General features: G+C 33.7%; 1 protein-coding gene across 2 annotated transcripts; it reads right to left on the reverse strand.

The window, feature by feature from the left end:
• Positions 1 to 26292, reverse strand: LOC124366174 (AP-2 complex subunit mu). 2 transcript variants are annotated; one of them, XM_046822528.1, is made up of 9 exons: positions 26091 to 26292; positions 20909 to 21104; positions 12662 to 12824; positions 11321 to 11539; positions 7526 to 7814; positions 5836 to 5965; positions 5472 to 5575; positions 3972 to 4083; positions 1 to 865 (listed from the first exon to the last, which is right to left on the reverse strand). In XM_046822528.1, exons 2-9 carry the CDS (start codon positions 21083 to 21085, stop codon positions 731 to 733), a joined length of 1329 nt encoding a protein of 442 aa, XP_046678484.1. In that variant the 5' UTR covers positions 21086 to 21104; positions 26091 to 26292; the 3' UTR covers positions 1 to 730. The 2 variants fall into 2 exon arrangements, with proteins under 2 accessions (XP_046678484.1, XP_046678483.1); XM_046822527.1 differs by lacking the exon at positions 5472 to 5575 and having other exon boundaries at positions 5732 to 5965; positions 26091 to 26290.

Below are 26292 nucleotides of genomic sequence, written 5' to 3' on the forward strand. Positions count from 1 at the left end.
TTAACATAACATAATTTATTTAGCCATGTGCTTTTTCTAAATGATTTCCATTATTTTAATGTTGTTTGAAAAGTAAATAGAAACAAAACAAGAAACACAGAGGTAAATAGATAGATACATTAATAACATATATAATATAAAAATCACACAATTATGAAATAATAATATCTGTAAATCAACAAAAATGTTTAAAGCAGCTTATAGTATATATGTATATACCAAGCATTCTAATACATGTATTGCATACATATTTTTCCCTTTATAGTAGCTAGAATAGTTACTTAGTTATTTATTCACAATAATGTTCAATATAGCATTTAGTACTTCATTATAGAGTACATAGAGAGTTTGCAAAATCACATAGTGGTATATCTCAAATTACAATCATACTTTTCTCAAGATGGTAAGGATTTGTACAGTTTCAATTTGTATAATTATAAGATGTTTTACATATACAAAACGTCTCTTGTAAATTAAAACAAAGATAATGTATACCAATGATTAATCCTCACCTTCCTCAATAAAAATTATGAGCTCTAAACAGTTTGTAAGCATATCATTTTCAGAAGAGTATATATAAAATAAATACATAAATAAAGTCCTTTGTCTATACAATTACATTCAATGATATCGTGTACCAATAATATTTCATGCTCTAGGTCTGGGATCAACAACAACTGCAGGATAGACTTTATTAGGGGCAGAAAGGAGATACAGGTTCATCTCAGATCTAACATCGAGTTTCGTAGAGACCACTGCGCCCGATGTATCGAACCCATTTGATCACATCGTGATCTGAGTAGTTCAGTTTTGGCTCAAACACCTTGAGGTAGCGCACTTTGAAGCCAGACGGCGCAAACGGTACCTGTAAGTCAGTTATTACATTTTCAATAATTTATAAACGTTATTAAAGTTGATTTAAAATTACATCTATTCTTAAATGGGATAAAAATCCAAAGAATACACGTAAATTTTATAATAAGTAATTTTATAATAATAATTTTAATTAATTATTAATAATAATTAAAATTAATAATAATTTTATAAGAATCCCATTTCCAAATTTTTAGTCAACTACAGTAGAGCGTCAAAAATCCGGACCATCAATAATCTGGTTTCAATTCTGATGAAAATTAAATTGAAAAAGTTGGACCGACATAATCTGAAGCTTTATAGCAACAGAGACTTAAACGGATGGTTTGAAAAACGGGCTGAAAGCACACCAATTCAGCTTGTTGTCTTTAATCAAATAAAGAACTTGGCTGAAAAAACAATAAAGTGGTTCAAAAATCCACAACTAATTTTTTTTAAACTTCAAATATTTCTTAATTTGATTGATTTGTTAATCACAGTTTTACATTAGGTACAAAATTTTAGTTTTATGTGGCCTAGATTTATTTTACACAAAAATATGACTACTTTTTTTGACTGCTAGTTCAGCATTTAAAGCTTTTATAACTACAGTAATGAATAGTTTTATTTGTCCGCTCCACTTCCAAAAAAAGTTATTTATGTTCAATTGTACATAACTTTTCATTAGCTATTTGTCATTACCTTTTTTCATTCATTTCAAAAATCCGGACATTTAAACGATCTGGACGGGTCAGGTCCCAATTGATCCGGATTAAAGATGCTCTATTGTACCTTTATTTATTAAACAATGCAAGAAAATAAAGATAGTAACAGAAAATAAAGATAGTAACTGTATTTGTTATATTGCGTATTTGATTTTTTTAAACCAAAAACATAGTCATAGTCATAGATCTTTATTCAAAGCTGTAATATTATAAATACAGTCAGAATAGTGTCACAAATACAGATAGACTAATATCATCACAGATACAGGTTAACCTATCTAAAATCTTATGTTAACTTAACATAAATATTGTTAATTTAAACAACTAAAATCAACTTAATTTTTATTTTTGTTTAATGGCCCAAACCCTCAAAAAATTCTTCAAAAGAATAAAATGATCGTGATATGAGATAATTTTTTAATTTATTTCTAAACGGATTGATTCCTTCAATTTTTTTTTTATGTCAATAGGAATGTATTGAATAAATCATGTACCGGCATATTCAGTTTTCTTTTTAAACAGCTCTAATTTATGATTTTCAAAAATTATACCACTCCTAGTATTATATCTATGAGTGGTATAGTTAGGTATATTTTTAAATTTTGTTTAAGTTATTGTATCGTATATGTATTGAATGTAAACAGTTAAAATTCTTAATTGTGCAAATAAATGTTTAACGGTTGCTTGCCATGGTAAATTTAGAATTAACCGTATTGATCTTTTTTGTAGTATAAGAATTTTTTCAAGGTTTTTATTTGAAGTAGCTAAATATACACTGATCCCGTAGCTTATATGGGAATGTATTAAAGAAGAATAAATTTGTTTTAAAGTATCCTGGTTACAAAGGTTTGCCATTTGCCTAAGGGCGTACAGGCCAGATGATGCTTTTTTTATTATGGTTTGTACATGTTGATTCCAGCTTAAATTTTGATCTATTATTAGACCTAGGAAACAAGTTTCCTCTACCTCCATTACATTTTGGTTATTTATCTTAATGTCATATTGAAAATTAAACTTCGATTGGTGTGTTTTAAAGGGTATAAAATGTGTTTTGCCGGGGTTAAGTAACAAATTTTTTTTAGTTAAAAAAGAGTTAATTTTATTCAAACAATTAAGAGATGATGTTTCAATTACCTTAGGATCCTTTCCTTTGACAATTACGCTTGCATCATCAGAGTATAAACACATTTTGTTTTCCTCTGCTACTGTAGAAAGTCCTGTTATATAGCAAATAAATAGTAAGGGACCCAAAATTGAACCTTGTGGTACGCCATACTTTATGAGCTTTTTTTTCGGATACAAAATTGATTTTGTCTTTATTTATTAAGTATGATAATTCAACGTATTGATTACGGTTACTGATGTAAGAGTGAAACCAATTTATTTCTTTATTTTTTAAGCCTAAATCTTCCAGAACATTAAATTTATAAGTTCGTCATGAATTACGCTGTCAAACGCTCTAGTCAAATCCATAAAAATTCCTAAAGGTCTATTACCTTTATAATATTTATAATGTGTTATATTTTTTCTTGACGGTTTATAGAATAGACTTTTACCACTATACAAACTACCACAGCTGCTCTGAGTCAACTGATAACACAGTTTACAAAAACTAGTTCCTTTTAATGTTTTTATATATTGAAATAATTTTACTAAAAATGTAATTTTCATGAAGAAATAAAAAAAATAGCCTAAACATGACATTACTGTCACTGATTAAAAATTAAAAACACTTGAATCTTTGTTTGAAGGAACAATTATTTTACAAATTTCATTATTTTTGACCATCAATATAATAGTATAGACAAATTCTAAGATAATCAATATCAGGAATATTTTTTACTACTGAATAATGAGCGTAGCATGATGGGCAGTGACCGTATGGACAATCAATGGTAGCCAATAGGTTAACTAACACCTGCTACATAACAAAATAACTCCAGAAATTCAATTGCTTTATTTTTTTACTCTGTTTTAATATAGTCTACTTATTCAAAGCACTATCCTAGAAGTGTCACAGATTGTTTATAAATAGATCTTTTTCAGATACAAATTGTGTGGTTTGTTCACTTGTATGGTTGGATAACAAATATAATTTGTTTTCCCTTTTAATTAGTTTTGAAAACAATATTCTTCTGAGTGTTTTACATAACTTAGAAGTACCCATCCAAGTTTTTAATTACCGATTAATTATAATGTGAATACAAAGTAAGTTTCTAAGTTTTTATTTTCTGGAAAAGCACCCATTTTTCAATCATTTCCATTCCCCTCGTCCTCAGATATGATTTCTGTGTGTACAATGTTATGTTTAGTACTTCACAATTAAGACCATTGTCTGCAAGTTTTCAGTTCTAATCTACATATTTTTTTTAATATGTTGAATGAATAACTTACCTCAAAGTTCATAGATATCGGTGGTCTTGTCCATTTTTTCTTTGTATCAGTCTCCAGCAACTCTATCTCTGCACTCAGCTGTGTCTCCTTCATACCCGCCATCCTCTTGATCCTGTGCAATAGATAACGCACAGCTTTATTAAACAGTTAAATGCGTTTATAGTGTTTTTATTTGTGGATTTTTTTTGTTTTCAATGAAATATCAGACCCAGGTTAACATTAGTTTTTATTTAAAATTAAGGCAAAAGAAATAAAATAAGAGCATATACAATGTTTCAGAAAAAAAGCAATTCTTATGTACTTTACATAACTTGCAACATAACTGAAGCAAAGCAAATTGTATTTTGTAATGAAAACTTTTTGCTGGCATTTAATTAATAAAATAGTAAGTTTCCAATATTGTTTCTTTCAATTCAGGGGAATGCTTTGCACATGATCTCTGATCAGATACCTCAAAAAGTTTCCTTTGCAAACCCCTCAGGATTGTTATACCTTCTAGGGAGGCTTGGTCAGAGGGAAAGAAACCTAACCAGCAGAACTCGAATAGTTTTTGGGTGGCTCTAAAACAAAAAACGGCACAGGGGCTGGAATTGTTACAGTGAGACCATGTAGGGAACTGGTGGGACTATTGTGTGTTCAACTCCAAACTTGTCTGCGATCACTAACAAGTCGCTTCCCAGAATCAAAAATGTGACTTGTTTGTTGGGTTCCTAGTCATAAGGGTTTCCTGTCCTGACCAACTTGGACTCAGCACAAACATGACAGAGCCTGCATCCAGGTTTTAGAATGAGCAGAATGGTCCTACATAAGGACGTAGCCAACAAGGGGGTTCACGGGATCCAGAACCCCCCAAATTTCAGCTTATCACAAAATACATAAACTTAAACTTTAAGTAAAAATTAAAATTAACATTATACTTATAATTTCTGTATTACCCAAGTTGCCATGTTTGCACAACCTTGGGTAATTTCGATTTCGAGAATTACATATTGAAACCATCATCGAACTGTCTTGTCTATATACACACAATGTAGGGGTACGCCACACCACGTGTTGCATAATATGTTTTGCCATGGTTGCAGTCAAAATTTTAAATCTATAGCTCATTTCACTCTTGATATGCATTGCAGACAGGCAGACAATAGTACAAAAAATAAATTTAAATGTGTAAATGTGCTTATAGACAGTATATCGACCCTGTGACAGGTGTTTAGATAGGTGGATGAGACATCTCAGCTGTACCATGCTGTGCATGTGGCAAGTGAAGATGACTTCGGTGAGTGGCATCATTCCTTTATTCAACTCTTCTTTCTCTATGTACACCTCAACCCAACCTACGCACATTCTTAACTTTCTATATTCATACATAATACAGTATTTTATACACTGTCTAAAGTAACCCTATTTCATTTCATCCACAGATAACAGTTTGTCAACTGCAAATGAATTGGCAAAATCAACTAAGAGATATTACTTGTTCCAAAGTACATCAGTACTTACTTCCATACAATGGCATTCTCCGACGCCTTGTACTTGGCCTTGCCCTTGAGGCAGATGAACTGTACCCCAGAAGTATTAAGAGGTGTTGGAATCTTGACCTCCATCTTCTGACCGAGCAGAGATGGCTTAAGGACAACCTTTACACTGTCTAAAGTAACCCTATTTCATTTCATCCACAGATAACAGTTTGTCAACTGCAAATGAATTGGCAAAATCAACTAAGAGATATTACTTTTGTTCCAAAGTACATCAGTACTTACTTCCATACAATTGCATTCTCCGACGCCTTGTACTTGGCCTTGCCCTTGAGACAGATGAGCTGCACCCCAGAGGTGTTAAGGGGTGTTGGAATCTTGACCTCCATCTTCTGACCGAGCAGAGATGGCTTGAAGTTACTCTTAAGGACAACCTTTACCTCCATGCGTGTGCGGCCCACCTCTCGCACCAGTGGTATCACACGGAATGGCAAAGATATGTCCTTGGTTGTGCGATATCTGAGGCAATCACAAAGCTAACAGTTTCCTTATGATTTCAATAAAAGATTCAACTTGAAGTGTCACTAAAAGAAAATTTTGTTGTGGTTACAAAGTGCCCAGTAGGCACGAAATCTCTCCATTTGTTTGTTTATTTTAATGTCTCTTACTTAAGAATAAAAAGGATAACCCTTCCATGCTTGTAACTATAAACCTGATCTTCCTATCATATCAAAACTCAATAGCAAAATTAGTTAATAATCATTAAGAAAATCACTTTTGTATCATTACATACACTAGAGTTATACAATTATTACAGCATGGACAAAACCTGGCAATCAAAGGTTTAAGAGTATGTATGAAGAACTGGTGGTATTTTAGAAAAATAGGTGGTGCGAGTACATGAAATACAAGTGGAGCTGAGGACATTTATTTCCCGGATGTGAATGTGGAGTGCCTTTACAGACATCTAACCATATTCTCTCAAAGAATGCCCTATATAAATAAACTCCAATTTAAGGATTTTAAAACGTTTGAACAATAAGACTTGTTAATGAAAGTGTTGGTATATCTGACCTTAAAGTATCAGTGCAACATGCCATATAAGATTTGTCTATATTTCGTTGATATATTCATCAATTAGAGAATAGATGGCTTATTATGTAGCATGACAAAGAAGCAGTAGCTTACAGGTGGCCAAATCCATGTAGCAGAACAAATGAAAATTGCTCTGTCCCAAGACTTGACTGTATAACAGGTAGTTCATTTTTTCTTGTCACAAATATCTAATCAGATTTTGATTTGAATGGCAGCAATGTTTCAACACATCAGTTCCAGAAGTCTAGCAGAGTGAGATCTGGCACTATCATGAGACAACAATTCTACCATCCAAATAATCCAAAATCTAATAAGATTTTTGAATGAGTCACCACCCACGTACAGAACAGACTTGATGCAGAATAATTTTTTACTTCCGCTGCTACCTGAAAGATTTTCTTATCATGGATGATAAGGTAGGTGAAAGAAGTAACTGAAAGCTGTTAACCCTCACAGCCAGTACACTTTTATTACATCAACATACAAGAACTGTAGAATGTTACGTAGTAAACAAAAATGTAAACTATGTAAAAATACTGAAAAAGATATGAGGAATTAAATAAAATGCTTTTTTATCTCTGATAGTTTATTTGTTAGAATAAATTTGACCTTACTTTTCAAATAATCCTAGTAAATTTTCAAAGAAGTAGACTGCTTATTTTTTTTTAACCTATTGTATATCCAGTTAACTCTCAAGTTCTGCCTCTCTTATATATAATGCAGAACTTTGCTAACAAAGTTACTTTGAAATCGATTATAAAATTTGTACCTACATATAGATAAGAAAGCAAGTTAATAAAAGTTAAAATATCTATACAAAGCATTACTTTTAAAAAAACCTTTTTATTAATTTGCTTCTTATCTATATGTAGGTACAAATGTTATAATCGATTCCAAAGTAACTTTGTTAGCAAAGTTCTGCATTTCTTCCTAAACTAATTTGTAGTTTAAAATAAAGAAATGCCATGTAGACAGGCTACTAACCTCATGAGCTCAAATTCACCATCAGGCGGAATGAAACTAATGGAATGTTCCGTCTCGAACTTGGACAGCTTGACACACTGGTGGAACTGGCAGTCGTCAATGACTACCACAGGTTTCCCAGAGCGTGCCGGATCCTCACCACCTCCCGCAACGCTCAACCCACCAGCTCCACCCTTGCCCTTGGCATCCATCACTATCTTGTCGTTGATACCGAACTTACACTCTGGCATTCCGGAGAGGTAGGACTTCATGACCACCTTACCAGCGACGTGGGCTGACAGCACTTGTCCTGTAACATACAATAATTCTTAAATCCTCTTATGATCATAGTCATCATCAATATCTAGCTGAGTCTGTCCACAAAATCTCAGAAACTACTGAACCAAAAGCCAGGATATATTATCAGTTACAATTTTAATGCTAAGTAAATTAAAATATTTTGAAAATAAGATAACAATATTTCAAAAGATATTTATTTACCATATTTATATTGCAATATAATCAATATACAGGGTGAAGATATTTCAAACAATTGGAAAGATTTCCATTTGATACCCCTAGTAATGATTACACATTTTTCAACTTTTATTTTTATTTTTTGTGGGGCTTTTTAAATCAAAGATTTCATCATCAGGCAACTTCACAAATAAATATATATATTAAATTGCAAAATAAATAAAATTAATATTGAAAAAATGTTTGATAATTACTTAAGATATCTAATATACAGGGTGTTCATAAAGTCCCACAATGGCTTAATATTTTCTGAACGGTTACAAAAAAGCAGTAACACTTAGTACATCATTGCTACTCCTTAAAAATCTATGTTTTAAAGTATTTTTACTCAAAAGACTGTTTGTTGGGTTTCTGGTCATCAGAGGACCCCTGGGAATGAAAGAACTGATGCCCTGGCCAACCAGGGCTCAGCGTCAATTATGACAGGTCCTCAACCGTTCTGTGGTATTCCAAGGTGTGAATCCTTTGGGGCTGTCTCAAAATGGGTTCGCGCTCAACATGAGAGAAGGTGGAGGTTGCATCTGGGTATGAGAATGAGCAGAATGGTACTACAGGCGCCATTCCTCCAGGGTGGCATCTGACCTTCTCTCACTAAGTAGATCAATGTCTTCTCGGGTTACAGGTCTGATCACGGGACATGGTCACCTGAGGAAGCATCTTCACAGAGTCGGCATCCTTCAGGAGGATCTGCTCTGTAGAATGTGTGATGAGCAGGATGAAACTGCCGAACACTTGCTCTTTGATTGTCCTGCAATAGCAAGGGAGAGGTATGCCATCTTTGGTAGTTTGGACAAGGGTGGTGAATTTCCCAGGAGGATCTGATAGGTTGTTTTTGGCAGTTTGTGGAACTGCTGAAATCAGAGGCTGGTAGGCCTCATGGTGTGCTTTCGGGGTGCGCAAAAAGCCCTTGAGGCTTAAGTGCTTGGTAATAAGCCGCCCCATAGAAGAAGAATAAGAAGAACAAAATGGTGTCTTTTGAAAATGTTCCAAGTCATAAAAAAAAAAAAAACAGTATAGTTATAAAACATTTACCAGACACCAACTATTTAAACAATTTCATTACAATTTTAACGGTACTTGTTTAAACAAAATCTGTCAATGCATAAGCGAGCAGTACCGCTTTAAAGGTATGCTTGCAAGAAACATGTCACAACTGAGAGGTATCAGTAGTTTACGCTCCCAGATTATGCAAGCGTAATCTTTAAAGTGATTGTGCTCGCTTATGCGTTGCCTGATTTCATTGGAAAAAGTACCGTTGGAATTTTTTTAAGAATTTCAAAATAGTTGGTATCTTGTACAATTTTTATAACCTATGTAAAACAGTTGATGCCTATCAAAAGACAAAATGTTTGCTGCTCCCGGTTTGTGCAAGCTATTTAAGTATGTTTTGTTGAAACAAGTACCATTAGAATTGTAATGAAATTGTTCAAATAGCTGGTGTGCAGTAAAGTTTTTATAACTGTACTGTTTTTTTTTTTTTTATTACATTAAATTTTCAAAAGACTTCCATTTTGTTAATATTAAACAAAATAACACAATTATACGAGGGTCGTCCACAAAGTAACCTCCGTTTTGAAATAAAAAATAAACCAGTTGAGATACAAAAAGTTTATTATATAAATTTTAAAACTACAGCTTTTCTCTACTTTTCTACATATCCACCATACAAATTCAAGCACTTATCATATCTTTTAACAGTTTTTGAAATTCCGTCTTTAAAAAAATCTGCCGCCTGAAAACGTAGCCAACCTGTCACAGCGTTTTGAAGCTCTTCATCACTCGCAAACCTCTGAGATGCAAGCCACCACTTCATGTACGGGAAAAGATGGAAATTACTGGGAGCCAAGTCCGGGCTGTAGGGGGCGGTGGTCAAAAAACGTCCCATTTGAACTTTTCCAAAAATTCTGTTGTTCTTTGAGCTGTATGTGGGCGGGCGTTGTCGTGGACAAACACAACACCAGATATCAGAAGACCACGACGCTTGTTTTGAATCGCTCGTCGTAGCCGCTTTAAGATTTCACAGTAAGCTGCAGCTGTAATGGTCGTACCATGCTCCATAAATTCTGGTTCTCGCGAACTTTCTCATCCACTTTGTTCACCAAGTCATCACTGACGAGAGATGGCCTACCACTCCGGTCTTCATCGTGAACGTTCGTTCTTCCATTTTTAAAAAAACGAACCTATTGACGGACTACACCTTCGCTCATAATGTTTGGGCCATACACCGCACTCTATTTACGATGAATTTCAGCTGCTATGTAACTTTTCGACCACAGAAATCTTATTACACCACGCACTTCACACTTGGCGGGATTTTCTATCACAGCGCTCATGTTTTTACGTTGTAACAAAAGAACGCGTGATCGCACGATGCTCTCCTTTGCACAGCTAGAAGCGTACTGAACGGCTGCGCACGCCGATGTGAGAATGGCGGCGCTACCCCCACTACTTATCGCGCCACGCCCAAACGGCGGTTACTTTATGGACGACCCTCGTATTTTACATTGTTTCTCTTATCTATCCACACCTATGTGCCAGCTTAACTAGTTTTAGAAATTTAAAAAAAATACAAAATATATGCCCTTTATTCCTATTATTATTATTTCCTCATCTTTGGAATGATAATTAACTTACTAATATAATCTGTCAGCCAATTAGTTCATCTGTATTGATATTTGGATGTTACCATAGCAACAAAATCTTGTTTATTTTATTGTTTCCAATATTGCTGCCAAGTGCATAAAAGTTTGACAATCTATTGTAGACATTAGTTTACTGTGAGAAAATATATTATACATGAATTTTGTTTATAACTTCATGGTCTTTTACATGGTATAGGAAAAAATTTTAAAATAATACATATGAACAAATTTGAATACAACTCAAAAGTTTATAAAAAAACTTGTAAAACAATTTGTACTATTACATATTAAAAATACTACACATGTGGTAGTATTACCATACAACTCTGGTAGTTATTTTACCAGAAAAAATATGCATTATATTCTTTATTACATTGCAAAAAAAGAAAACGAAAAAAAATAATGATAATCTGTCAATTGGTTATTGAACAAAATGTTTTATCCGAAAAATTGAACAACAAAAGTGATTTTCAAATGGATTAGGACAGGATTGCCCATTGAAGCAGCAGCCACGCTCGACGTTGCTTGATTTCATTCAGATTAGGTGACGTGGCAAACTTCACTTTATGCTTGAAGGGATCGAAGGTATTGTTAAGTCTGGTCTAACAGTAACATCCACCTGTAATGATCCACTTACCTTGTGGGGACATGAGCAGGTTGACATACTCCAGGACGTCAAGGAACAGTTCGTTGCGGCGATACTTGATGCCCTCACGTCGCCAACCGATCTGCCCCGTCACCTGTGAAGTGATCTGCGCCTGCTCCTCCTTGCTCTGTGACTTCACACCCTGCTGGGTGATGAATGTCTTGAGCACACCAGTGTCAGAATTCTGTGGGTATCCAAAATCCAGAATCTCTGTTGGAGAAATCAGTCAAAATTTACTTATACAATCATTACAAATTGACATTGTAGTTATGAAAGGTTTAAATACTGAATGCAAAATGTATAATAAATATAAAAACTGTTGAGCTGAGAGAACCGGCTAACAAAGTCCCATTTCTGAGTTCAGTATGTATTTAATTATAAAATACAGTCCTGACAATAATATGTGAGTACATTCATACAATTTCAAAAATGAATCTTCATAAATTATTGGTATTTTGAATTTTAAATATAAATGAAAACTGTATGAAAATATATCAATTTTGTATCAATAAGCTAGTAAAAATAATATTAAGGCTAACATCAGAGCCAAAATTAAACTTACTAATAGAGATAGTGTTGTTACGTTTTTTCAAGACTTTATGTTTGACAACTCTAAAAATATATTATATTTTAAAACTTAAAACTCACTATAGGTATGTTTTAAATTAGTTTTTCTTCAACCAATTTGTAGACTGCATAAATTACTAGACTGATATATACAGAATAGGTTTTTCTGTAATGAAATGACATGAACAATGTTGATTGGTTGCGTTCTGATCATGTGATTGCTAAAAAAACATTCTGCAGCCAGCAAGAAGGCTGGTTCACACGTTTCATCACTAGCCAGTTGTAAGAATAATTAAAATTATTTCAACCCTGCCCTTTCTGGTAGCAGTTTAGTATACAATATACTCTACACCACCTTCAGTTGTATCCTATGTAAGGGTTTACATAGGTCAATGGTGTATTGTCATACGAGGTAGAGTGAAAAATTTCCTGGAATTCATATATATATTGATCAAAGTTAAAAACTTACAAATCTATTTTCCTTTAAAATACTCTAATCCTGCAACCACAAACTTGCCCAAATGTTCTGTTCTTGGCTAGATAATTATATACTAACTAAGAACAAAGTAGAGGGATGTTGTCATAAATAGAACAACTTTAAGTACTTGTTTTAATTTTTTTCCTAGAAATCAAGGGTTTACTTGGTTGATAACAATTTTTAAATACGGTCTCTCAATAAATTAATCTTCCCAAGTGAATAGATGCTGAAATATATTATTCAATATAAAATATACAATACAGATAATATAATGTTTTGCCACCCACCATCAAGTAATTCATAGATGAGTACGAAATTGTTCTTGATGTTTTCTTCAGAAATTTTACCAAAGTAGGACTGCATGACATCTATGACTTTGAGGAGAAACTCGAACACCATCGCAGCATTGACATTCTGCTTGGTAACAGCTGCCAGCCAAATATTGGCTCTCTATGGGAAAAAAACATAAAAATGCAATTTTTTTCCTTAATGTAGAAATCAAGAATCTTTATTGTTTGTCCCACTTAAAAGTATTAACAATGTCAGAGCTGGTATGAGTTAGGCCACATCAATTGTCACATTTCTTATAACTAATTAAAATTCCTTAAAACCAGTTTAAAATTCAACATTTACAACTAATTAAAATTCCTTAAAACTAGTTTAAAATTCAACATTCAATGTTATTAAAATCATTTAAATAAACTTCCTCAACTGAATAAAAGGCTTTCACTTTTAGCCACTTAAATTAACGTATTCTTAAAGTTCTTAGTGCTCATTGTTTTGGCGTTGAGAGGTAACTTATTAAATAGTTTTGTACCAATGTAGATATAGCTACTGTATGTTGGGATTTGCTCAGCCTAGTATATTTCACATCAATTAAGTTTACAGATCTGGTATTATAAGAATGTACAGAGTTTCTTAGGCTAAACGAAGTCAGATTTTCTTTGATAAAAACCAGGCTTTGCAAAATGTAAATACTTGGCAGCGTTAGTATGCCTAGCTCTATAAAAAAAGGTTTACAAGAATCTGTTTCACTTATGTTCACAAGGCATCGAATAGCTTTTTTTTTTGACATTTAAATACTTCCTTTGCACCAGCAGAGTTGCCCCAAAGAATAGTGCCATACAAAAGGTGAGAGTGAAAAAGTGAAAAGTAGGCATTGATAAGTATACTAGGACTTGTACATAACTTGAGCTTCTTTAAACAAAAGATAACTCTAGAAAGGCGAGAGCAGAGTGAGTTGGTATGAACACCCCCAAGTAAGGCTAGAATCTAGATTAATTCCTAGAAGTTTCACAGATTTATTTTCAGAGCCTTTAGGTCTACTACTTAAACTAAATACAATGTTTTCTGTTTTTTCTTGGTTAACCTTTAATTTGTTTGCATGAAACCATATGTGGGATCTTTCTTTCATGTAATTCAAAATTACATTATTCAGGTTACGATCTTTACCTGATGTTAACAGAGTTGTGTCGTCTGCATAGAGTATGGTTTTTGTTAGGCACAAAGGCAGGCAAGTCATTTACCAAAAACAGTAAACAAGAAGGGGCCCAGGACGAGCCCCTGAGGCACTCCACAAGTAACATGCTTAAGACTAGACAGGTCTGCGCCCACCCTCACATACTGCAAAGGATCAGTCAGGTAAGAAATGAACAGAGACAGTTCCTTGTGCTCAACACCATAGTAACTTAGCTTTTCTATGAGTTCATTATGAGGGTACCATATCGAATGCTTTACTTAAGTCTAAAAGTAGTTGCACAGGCTTCTTCCTTGTTTTCAAAACTTTCTAATACATGAGATACAACATTTTCCACTGCCTTAACAGTTGTCAAGTTATTCCTGAAATCCGTACTGAGCAGGTGTAAACAAGTGGTTATGCTCAAAAAAATTCACAATTTGCTTTTTCATAATACTTTCAATTATTTTAGATATAACAGCCACAAGGGCGATTGGACGATAGTTGCTTATATTTGACCTATCTCCTTTCTTGTGGATAGGAACAGTGACAGTAACTTTAGACATTGAGGGTAAATGCCTATGCTAAGAATAAAAATTAATTAAATACGTTAATGGACAGGATATGTTTCAATAATTTTTTTTTAGCACAAAAATTCGAGAGGCCAAAGATGTCCTCAGATTTAAAAATTGCTTAGCTTATTTACAGAGTATTACACACGTCAGCAATGCTCACTTCAGACCAATGAAAGAGGGTGAATTGGGTGATTTTAATACCCGATGATTTCAATACATCTATAGGACAAGCAGTGCTTACACTATCACTATTTCTATTTACAATATTATTAATATTTACAAAGAAGTCCATTAAACTCACCAGCTGTAATAGGTGTATCATGGTTTAGACCTTTTTTTGTTTAAGCGGCCAGTAACAGAGTTAATAACCGCCCATGCAGCTTTACAGTGATTATTGGATTCCATTATATACTTTATCATTTGCCAATTCTTTTTGCATTGTCTATTTGCTCTCTGTAATATTTCTTCAAATTTCTGTGGATACACACTAGGCTAGGATTAGACTTTACTTCTTTCGTAGCATATATCTAGGAGTAGCCTAAACTTTAGCAAGGTAAGGAGTATACCAATTTTTTGTTTACCGTGTTACGGCTTTCATTGCTATTCTGTTTTGATAGTTTTTGTTTTTTAAAGGACAACATTCATTGAAAATTGTCAGTTAAAATTTGCATAAAAGACTGGAAAGCTTCGTCAACTTTACTTGCCAGTAAAAATACATTTAACCAGTTAATCTGACTTAACCTACATTTAAGCCTATTAATACAATTTTCATTCAATAGTCCTGTAAGTTATAGTTCTCGGTGTGCAGTCCTGCAACTGATGGGAACACTTTACTTTTCTTAGTTAGGCCAAGGAAGCTCATTTTCAGAAGAAGTCCACTGTGGTCGGAGAGATGAGGGGGTGTTGTTTCACAGATAAAAGTTGTAGGCTGCAGGTTGGAAATAAAGTTATCCAAACAGGAAGAGTTACGGGTTGGTTGAGAGCTCAGACAAAAACAGTCATAAGACTTTAGCATGTTTAAAAAATTTTTAACTTGACTGTCATTGTTTCTTGGATCTAGGTTCATGTCAGTAGCGATTAAAATTTTAAAGTTTCTATATTTTACCATGTTGTCCAAGAGTGTCAAAGAGTTTTGGACATCTTTGCGGTGAAAATTTCTACAGAGGAATCCGGAGTACGGTAGACAGACACAACTAATAAGTTAATTGAAGTGAAAGCGATCACAGCTGCCTCAAACTGCTTCAGTTCGCACAAAGAGTAAATGTTCACAACCTCACAACAACTTTGAAGATAGTCTCTCACAAATATAGCCACACCCCCATAGGACACAGTTAGCTTGCAGCCAATATGTAGCCTACTGGTGAGTATGTGTGCAACTCATCATGAGTACACCAATGTTCATTAATGCACAGTACATTGCACTTGACATCATTCAGAAAAACTTCCAGAGTATTTACTTTATTTTTTATTGATTGAATATTAAGATGTGCAACTATCAATTCAGAGTTTTCTTCGACAGAGTTGCACATGCCAGGCCCAAGCCTACACTGAGTCCCACTTTTATCTACACTCAAGTCTAACAATTTAGAGTGTTCTTTGACGGAGTTACACAAACTAGACATAGGCCTACTCTGAGTCCCACTTGTTTTTGAACTTAGGTCTAGCTCTTCGTTTCTACATATTGGTCCCTGTTCCAAAAAAGAAGAGTCCCTTCTAGTAGAAGAGTTTGTACGGTAATATCGAAATCGATTTACGAAGGCTCCCGAAGGCCAGAAGTCAGGTGAAAAGATTTTTTCCCCATAAAGATATAGGTACACCTACCTTGTACGAACTGTAACCAGGTCCCTTATTTTTTTAACTTGGTTATTACATAGTTACCTTCCGCTTTCTTTTTAAGGTATTGTTTCAGAGAGTAACTATCTACATTTTCTCCTACTCTTGATACGAAACAGGTATCTAAGTTTTGTCCACTATCTTCAGTGTTTCATCACTATTAGCTCGTCCAATTATAAAACCAGAATTATTTTTATTGAAACGTCTGTTGTGTTTACGCTTTCTGTTTCTCAACCTCAATAAATTCATCTTTGTTTGGCTGAGGTTCGCCACCGTCGGCCATTTCAGTTTCTGAGGCACATGGAGAAAATCGTTTCCAAGTCCTGCACAGAAGAAGCAAGATTATGATGAAGGGACTTTTTTTCCCTCCGACTCCATTTTTTTTCCCCGGTCTCTCTCGTATATTCTCCAGCTTTTTGAACTACTGTGTTTGACTTTGAAATTGAACTGTCACTTGATTGACTATCGACTGCTGGAATAATCGAGACTTCCGAAGTCAAAACTGTATAATTATTGCCGTCGGATTTACTGAATGTTTTGAGCGTGTGAATTATTAGCACCATTTAACTAAGAATTTCTTACAATCGGGTTTTGTTTAAGTTTGTCAGCATACGAATCCTGTTTTTCTTGAGATATTAAAGACGTATCCACCAATAAACCCACCTCATTCAGCTTCGCGATCAGGTTTACATTCTCTTTCTGAAGTTGTGTTAATTGTTTTCTCATTTCTGACTGGTTTTTAGAAAGTTCAAAAATTTGATCTGTCAGAATATTAATATGCAAACTACATTGTCTACCAGTCATCCCTGTCATTAATCTCTACAGAGTTCTCGCTGCTCTTACTTACGGTTATTGACATAACCTCGTCCGACTTCTTACCACACTTATCACAAGTGAAGTTCGATTTTTCACCAGCAGTAAAAGAATATTCACTACTAGATTTACCGGCGCATTCAAAATGGAACCACAACTTACAGTTTCCTTGACACTGGATTGCCACCAGTCTTACTTACTTGTAACAAATTTTGGACACGATCCACACTTATGACTGTTCCTACTATGCGCCATTTTCAGGTCAAAAAAGTTAATTGTGCTAGGTTTAGCTATTTCCTGTTGTTAAATATTAAAATGGTGTTTTTAATTCACTTAAACACAGAAATATTTATTTACAGTATATACATCAGTCAGTCCATATCATAATTTTATTGTCAATCCCATTAATATATTAAAAATTAATATTTAACTATATTTTCAAACTATTGAATTATGTATGTGATTAAAGTTAGTATTTATGGCTTTTCTCTTATTTTATAATTAATTTATATATTGGCAGGGTATGTAACTTGATAAATTAAATAAAATGCACATAAATTAAAAGTTCATCATTGATATTAAAATAAAGTTTAAGTCAATTCACAAATAGAATTTAAAGATACGAGGGCTGTTCAGAAAGTAACCTCCGGTCGATTGAAAAAAATACACCAAGTTAAGTAAAAATATTTTAATATATACATCTTACAACTACATCTTTGCACTATTTTTCGACATAGTCTCCATCACGATTGAGGCACTTATCGTATCTCTTCACAAGCTTTGAAATTCCTTCTCTGCATAAAAATCACCTGCCTGTGCCTTGAGCCAGCCTGTGACCGCATCTTTGAGCTCTTCGTCGTCATCAAACCGCTGGGACCCGAGCCATTTCTTCATATGCATGAAGAGGTGATAGTCGCTTGGCGCCAGATCTGGGCTGTAAGGTGGATGGTTGAAAACGTCCCACTTAAAGGACTTAAGAAGGGCTGTTGTTCTGCCAAGCAGAGTGAGGACGGGCGTTATCGTGCAAAAAAACGATACCGGAAGTCAGCATACCACGGCGTTGTTTTCTGTATAGCCCGTCGTAATGTTTTTAGTGTTTCACAGTACACATCTTGATTAATGGTCGTCCCACGTTCCATGAATTCAACCAACAACCACCCCTTTGGCATCCAAAACACCGTTGCCATCAGTTTTCTGGCAGAAAAATCTTGCCGGGCTTTTTTTGGTTTGGTAGGCGAATCTGAATGTGCCACATCTTTGATTGTTCTTTTGTCCTCAGGGTTTACGTACTTAATCCAGGTTTTCGTCACCGGTCCACGATTCTGTTTAACAATGGTTCTCCTTCGTCCGCATAACGTGACAGAAAGTCTAATGCAGAGGCCATTCTTTGAGTTTTGTGGTGGTCGGTAAGAATTTTGGGCACCCATCGTGCACATAACTTACGGTAACCCAATCTTGCTGTCACTATCTCGTACAAAAGAGTCTTAGAAATCTGTGGAAAAATCAGTAGACAACTCCGCCATTGTGAAACGTCGATTTTCACGAACTTTTGCATCAACTGTCTGAACGAGTTTCGTCAGTCACCAAGGATGGTTTACCACTCCTCTCTTCATCAATGAACGTTTTTCTCGTCCACTTTTAAATAAACGTACCCATTCACGGACAACTCCTTCACTCATAACTTGTGGTCCGTACACGGCACAAAGCTCACGATGAATAGCTGCTGCAGAGTATCCTTTGGCTGTAAAAAACCGTATAACAGCACGCACTTCACATTTGGCGGTATTTTCTATTGCAGCACACATTTCAAACTGCCACAAAAACTAAACTAGCGCAGGTACGATGTTTCACTCGACTACAGCTTGATGCCGACTGACGTGCTTAGTGCGTGAATGCACAGATGGCGCGCTACTCCCCCTCCACTACCCGCACTGTGACCAACCGGAGGTTACTTTCTGAACAGCCCTCGTACTTTAAAATAAAATTTGAAGTCAATTCAGTAAACAAACACAGTGTGCTAGGATCAGTCACAATCAGTTGTTATTGTAAATAGAAGCAGCTCTTCTGAGTGACAGATGAAGTCAAGTTATCAGTAGCAGGTTATAGCCAGGTCCAAAGGTGAGCACTGTCTTATCAACAGAGAGAGCCCTTCTTATCTGTGACCCATCTAATCTTGTGTGACCCATCTAATCTTGTAGTAAAATGTATAGTAAAACGAGTTGTTATCTTAAATTGATGTTCTAGAAAAGATTGCTTTAACTAGAAAGGTTCCAAAATAAAATCGTTAAAACTACTATAACACCTGCGCATTTGTATTTCAGTAAAATTAAAATATTACAGAAAACTTCAGATGTGATTTCCTTTTAGATAAATGTCCAGTAACTGACCTTGTGAAACCATTTACATAGTAATATGGCTATTAATAACACAGTACAACTTTATTTATTAGGAATGATTAGGACGGGAGGTGATCTAGACAAACAACAATCCAAATAACCTGTTAATACAATAAAAACAACAGATTAGGCCCACATACAGATAATATGAAATTTATTTATTGCAAGTGTAACACTAAAAGAGAGCCAATTTATTATTTTCTTCTACAAATATTAATTACTGTATATAAAAATAACAAAATATAAGTTAGTCCTTTTTATTTAATTTTGGTACACATTACTACTGTGAAATACGATCAAACAGACCCGGTTCATAGCCCACCATTTTCGCTGACAATGTATCAAACTTTTTTCATCATTCCACAAGGCATTTCTTTGTTATTGTAGGCATTTAAAGCTGAAATTTTGGAGAAAAAAGACCTTGAATCGGTCAAGCTGCACCATGGCACCAGTGAGTCATGACATCTTTCTGTTCTTTATTAAAAGAATCGATTTTACTGTCCTCTATTATCGTTAAAGAACAAGCTGCTGCTACGTCGGTCATCACACCAACAATCATTGCCTGACATCCTACTATCCTTTCTAATCATCCATCGTCAATAACTAACTAAACAAGGAACCAATCATCTTCAGTATGAAGCCAGTTGCATATTGACAACCATCAACCCTTTTCAGGTCTCTACAAAATTGTTCATGTGTAATAAATAATATTGTATGCGTTAATCTGAATGCCGAACATTTATTAAACTAAACGAAATAAGCTGGAATTTTTTTAATATTGTTTATTATTTTAAATCTTGAATCATTGATCCTTAAAAGTAAATATTGACTTGGTTAAAATAAGTGAAAAATGTAGTCTATATAGGCCTATAGATTTAATATTAATAGGGGTTTATATAACCTCATAGCCTGTTTAGATAAACTGATAAGGACTTTACACAGGACATTCCTAACATTAGGAATCAAGGTACAATTAATCTCAAAGGCACATATACTACTTGATGAAGGGATATAGATGAAATACTTAAAACTTACACAGTCAATTTTCTGAGTTTTACGATTTACAGTGTGTCATACTATTGCTGATACAATATTATAGATTTCAGATATTTTGACCTCACTATAGAGAGTCATCATCCATTCAAGAGATGTTAAAATTCTAGACCAGTAGTCAAATAAAAAAGTAGAACTTCTTGTTTATTACGTGATATGAATACAATAAATAAATATCTCACTGTTTTCTTGAACCAGTGACTAAAAAACTAAACGAGTTTTCTTATGACAGTTGAACATTTCATGATCACCACTGATGAGACATTTCCCATTTAGTTTCCAACTGTTGCCAATTAGCCGGTTACATTACAACACACAGGCCCAGCCTATTTCTTACCTTAATATAAAAGAAAGAGGTACGAGCTATGTTAGTTACATTACAACACACATGCCCAGCCTATTTCTTACCTTAATATGAAAGAAAGAGGTACGAGCTATGTTAGTGACCGGCGAGCGAACTTGCTGTCTGGCATGAATAACATTGACCCTAAATGCGTCGACAGCATTACGGCCAATGTCATCTCTGTACACCCTCGATATCAGCACTTCCCCCTTGTGGTTATACACAAACAGTCCACCAATCATTGTGGCACCTCTTGACCACCTAAAACAACAAACATTATTGGAATAATTCCAACATATGGTACGAAGATTTAAAATCTTTCACGTTGCAAATAAAACACGTACTAAATCACGTTAAGTAGTTATGCAGTTGTGTATTCTCTTTTTCATTTGATGGGTACTTATTTCACCCTTTCAACACCACCTAAAACTTTCAAAGCCTAACCACCTAAAACTGCCAAGGTGTATTTAAATGTTACATGTAAGTTATAAATAATGAGTCAAATGACTGAATGAATTTAAATTTCTTAGACTTTGGTAATGAGGTTCTTTTCTAGCATGCACTCAAAACTTTGAAGTTTTACCTTTAAATGTATAGTAGGATATTGAAGTTATTATGTGCTTAAGCACCAAACGAATACAGGAACTTATACGAAATGCAAGGACCACAAAAGTACTTGTTTAAGATAAAAAAAAACAATCACTGGAATGTTATTTCTTTCCAATGTAGCATAGCTTTAATATTGAGTTGTTCCATGTAACTCCACAGTATTCGAATGGTTGAAAATATAAAAAATAGTAATGATTTCATATATTGAATCGTCGTCTAAAAAACATTAATATACCATTGTTATAAAACAATTTGATATATTGTACATAGTTATAATAGCTATTTGGTTAGGATATATTTCTAAACACGGCATTACACTATAAAGTATAAAGTCTAAAGAACTGATTTTTATATAAAATCAAATTGTGAGAATCCTGAACATGAATGATAATTCAGTTCTTTTAAATGTGATACCACTTTTGATGATATTTAAGTAAAATATATTTATTCCATACAGGGACTCTTTTGTAGACTTTTATGGGTGCAGGTAAAGGAAGAAGAGAATAAAAACAGGACATATTGAGATCACCCTATTAATGAAGGAAACAATGTTCTATTAACTTAAAATGTCATTCAGGTCTTTTAATAAACTTCTAGTATGAGCTCAAGACCGCCTGCAGAGGAACACAAACACATGGAGATATTTAAATAGATCTTAAATTATGTATGTGACATTAAGGTAACATTTGTTTTTCATGTGAAATGTTTTAACTTAATATTTAAACTTGCTTTCAGTTTACAATAAAACAATATTTGTTAATGGCAGTTAAATATAATTATTTTCATAACATTATGTTCCATCACTTGTTATCTATACTTTTATTTTTTAATACTGTGCTAATTACTCATCCCTCCATAAAACCTGCTAGATAATAAAACAGTAGTATCTGAATCATCTATACAGAATAATAGAATACTTTATTGTTCATTAACATATTACAATGTTTCAAAGGCAGTCATAATGAATAAAAATACTATTTCTTAAAATACCACTGATTGATAATATTAAAATTATAACACACTTTGAACATCAGTTAAAAAATTCTAATACATTGTAAAGTTAATAATCTGAAAAAGATTTTTTTAATACAGACACAATCTGTTCTAAGATTTACAAAACCAATACAATGAAGTAACCATAATGTGACAGTTAACAATTGGTTTTGTAGTCTAGAATTAACAAAAATACTCTGCACTGCTTCAAGAGTAACAGGATATTAAGGATGGTAAGGTTGGGAGTAGGGGCCACTTCCTAAAACGTTGGCCTCTTGACTACTTTTTACCTCCTAAGTAGTGCTAGTTTAAATGTGTGCATTTTGTATTTATGCTACAAAGACACCACTTCAACTACAAAATCTGATTTTACCACAAGTTAGACCAAAGATTTTTTTTTCTTAGGACAAGAAGCTGGAAAACCTCTTATTGCTCATAAAAGGACCTCTGCACTGCTTCAAGAGTAGCAGGATATTCAGGACAGTAAGGTTGGGAGTAGGGGCCACCTCCTGCTCCGATCCATGAGGAAGGATTTAGGGCAACAAAATTTGTCATGTCTCCTTAGACAAAAGAGAGACCACCTCTGCACTCCAGTGAAGTGGGTAGAGGTGGTGACACGCCTTTATTTCCAGGCTAGGAACTTAAACACAGGGGTCCCCACTAACTCCAACAGTCATTCCCAACAGTAGACCTATCGATTTAACCTTGCACTCCTTATCTCGACATTTGCAGTTAGTGATGTGCCGCTCCTGGACATCCATAGTATTCCTCAGATTTAAATGACACATCAGTGTTTGCTGTACCCAGTGTAGATTCTACTGGAAGGTATAGACCAATCAGAAGTAAACTCTACTGGGGTCGGCCAAAGATCTTACACAGGATATCCAACCAATTTCAATCATGAAATTCCTGTAGAATTCCTGTATTTTCACTCACATATATTTAAAATTCCAGGACAATCAAACCAAAAATTGCAGTTATCATGAGTCTTTCCCAAGGTTGGATAATATTTAGTTACTGCCTTAAAAATACATCTGGTTCATTAAAATGTATTCTTGTTTTATATGTTCTATCTAATGTTGATTTTTGTAAAATAACATTGAAACATTTTGTCAAAATGAATTATTTGCGTAACTTAAGTGTATTTTTAACAAGTGACGGATCTGATGAAGTAAATTAATTGTCCTGCAAATATTTATTATAGGCACGAATACAAAATAGCAAATATATGAATAAACAATCGGGCTACTAATATAACCAGCCCAAAAAACTTAATATTTATAATACGTAATTATATCAAATAGCCTAATAACAAATAGTAGATAAGGACTTTGTAGTATACCCAATAATTGTGTTATATAGTGAAAATTTGAACTAACCCCTTAATTATGTTGTCACTGTGTTACATTGTAATGAGTTAGTTAAATTTTAGTACACTAACATGTTACAATGGTAAGAGGTTACTGGAACATGATATCTCTAACACATTATTTTGTAATAGATTATTGACACACAACAGCATTTCTCGTTTAGCGACTAATGCTCGAAATAACATACACGATTTAACTTGGTTTGAATTAATATGGAACAATAATGTCGGACTGACTTACGTTGTTGACTTTTAAGATTGTATTACAGTGAAGCTATATTTTTATACTCCAACGAAATATACGCATTTTAGATTACAGAAAACAATAACAAACTTTGTTTATACTAAGTTTGAGCAGTGTAGTACTTTCAATTACTTTAAAACAGAGTAAACATGTCTGACAGCGTTTAAATTGTTCTAATTGTGATTAGATATTATCAATCATTTAGGTGTTGGATGCTTATCATACTGCAATCCTACTAATATAATAATTATGTCAATGGCTTACTTTTAGCCTAATTAAATAAATTACTTTTTATTAATTGTATATTGTAAATGCATCATAGTAAGATGTTTAAAAAATGTAAGGAATATATTGCTTTACACTTCAGCTAATGTAAAATACTTCTTTTAGTCAGAAACCTTCTAAATTAATTTTTCCAATTTTACTCATACAGTGACAACTCTTTATTCGTATTTTACTGTAAAAACATTTCATCCTGATTTTGGAACAATAACTAATTTGAATAAACTTTAAACACTTTTTCATATATTAAACATATTGTCTTTTATAGAAAATAACACAGTCAAAAGCTTGTGGATGACCGTGAAACGAAGTTTAAAGTGGCATATATACCGACGTGCTTGCAGATCATCTATGTGAGTAGGCTATTTGTACAGAAGAGAAGTACGGTTTTCTAGAGAGGATACTTTCAAGAAATTCTTGGAAGCGGTTTGAACATTGTTACAAAGGAGGAAACAAATAGGTATGCATATTTTATGCATGTTATCATTTCATTATTATTCATGAGTGTTTCTTATTTAAAATTCTGGTATCAATTTACAATAACGTGACCATGGAAAGGTATGTTCATTTTTTTTTCCTGAAAACTACAATTTTTCCTGAAAACAATAGTGAAGAAAAAATTCGTCGGCAACGAAAATCAAAGGAGTTACGATTTTTTGAAATCCTCTGAAAACTCTGTTTTTGACAGTACCTCTGGCAATTTTACTGAAATGATGACGTTAATCCTGTCAACGATGCCTGCCCGCTGCGCAGTGCTGCGCACTGCTTGCTCTTTTAGAAAAAAAATTAACTCGAGCTTGCAAAAGTCGAATCCCAGATCACGTGATGCCCCTGATCCTTAACCCTCCAATTGTTGTTCGACAAAAGTTTGTCGGTTATTTTCAATCCTTAATGCAATAATGCCCGAAAGGCATCAATATAATACAATGATATACTTTCCCCCCAGTTTATATGCACCTGTGATAATAATACTTGGCTATAAATGCCCAACCCATGAAAAAAAAGTCCATTTTTCATGGTCACGGTATTGTAAATAAATACCAAAGTTCTAGTTGTTTGTTTGATCATTATATCTCCTTATGAGATTGTCGCTATATATATTATACTAATTATTTTAATTTCAAATATGATTATTATTATAATTAGATGTGTTGATATAATTGATAGACTCAACCAATAAATGATTATTAAGTATTGATGATTATACTAATCTATATAAAACCGAGTATAATTATATATTATGATAATATTACCAAAACGCATTTCAGTTAAGGTGTTAATAATGTCAATGAGAAACAAAATGTTCTTCAAACATTGACATTCAACTTTAAATAGACTTATTCAAAGAAGACTAAGAGAATATATTATTTATCTTAACCATTTTATTTTCTGCACCTCAATTGGATGGAGATAGGGATTACTGAAGAGGGTGCTGAATTTTAGTGGTCTTGTGTTATTATCTGACATGTACCTCTAGAGGAATATTTTCAGTCTTTGCCAACAGAGCATGACAGCACTATCCTACTCCTCAGGATTAGGCTAGAAGAAATAGGATTTTGGACATCACAATGTTAATAGATATTGCCATTTAGATACTTTTTATGCTCAGCATGAAAACCTATAAATATAAAATTGTATAAACGTTTTTGAAACAATCATGATATTCAAACTGAATTTATTAATTAATATAACAGTTAAAATGAATACCCTTCAGGACAAACAGCAGTCTAGCCTATTTTCTTGTACTTACCACTAAATAAACAAAAAATAGAATACTATGAAATTGACCACATTGCTTTAAAATCCATCCTCTTGTATCTTTTCACAACTGAATTAAAATAAATACATGAATACAATATGAATAGGAAATGACATGAAAATTTATCAGAACTTAGATACGCCTCCCTAAATCCACCAACCAACAGGGATGCAGGAGCAATATCAACCTACAC

The sequence above is a fragment of the Homalodisca vitripennis genome, chromosome 7, assembly GCF_021130785.1.
Source record: "Homalodisca vitripennis isolate AUS2020 chromosome 7, UT_GWSS_2.1, whole genome shotgun sequence".
In the NCBI taxonomy this organism is placed as follows: domain Eukaryota; kingdom Metazoa; phylum Arthropoda; class Insecta; order Hemiptera; family Cicadellidae; genus Homalodisca; species Homalodisca vitripennis.

Excerpts from the sequence above, each read along its gene's own strand:
- LOC124366174 (XM_046822528.1), bottom strand. The coding sequence starts at position 21,085 with ATGATTGGTGGACTGTTTGTGTATAACCACAAGGGGGAAGTGCTGATA. Across the intron at positions 12,825-20,908 it reads CCTCTTTCTTTCATATTAAG|AGAGCCAATATTTGGCTGGC; the intron begins GTAAGAAATAGG and ends TTTTTCCCATAG. Across the intron at positions 5,576-5,835 it reads CATCTCTGCTCGGTCAGAAG|ATGGAGGTCAAGATTCCAAC; the intron begins ATGGAGGTCAAG and ends CTCGGTCAGAAG.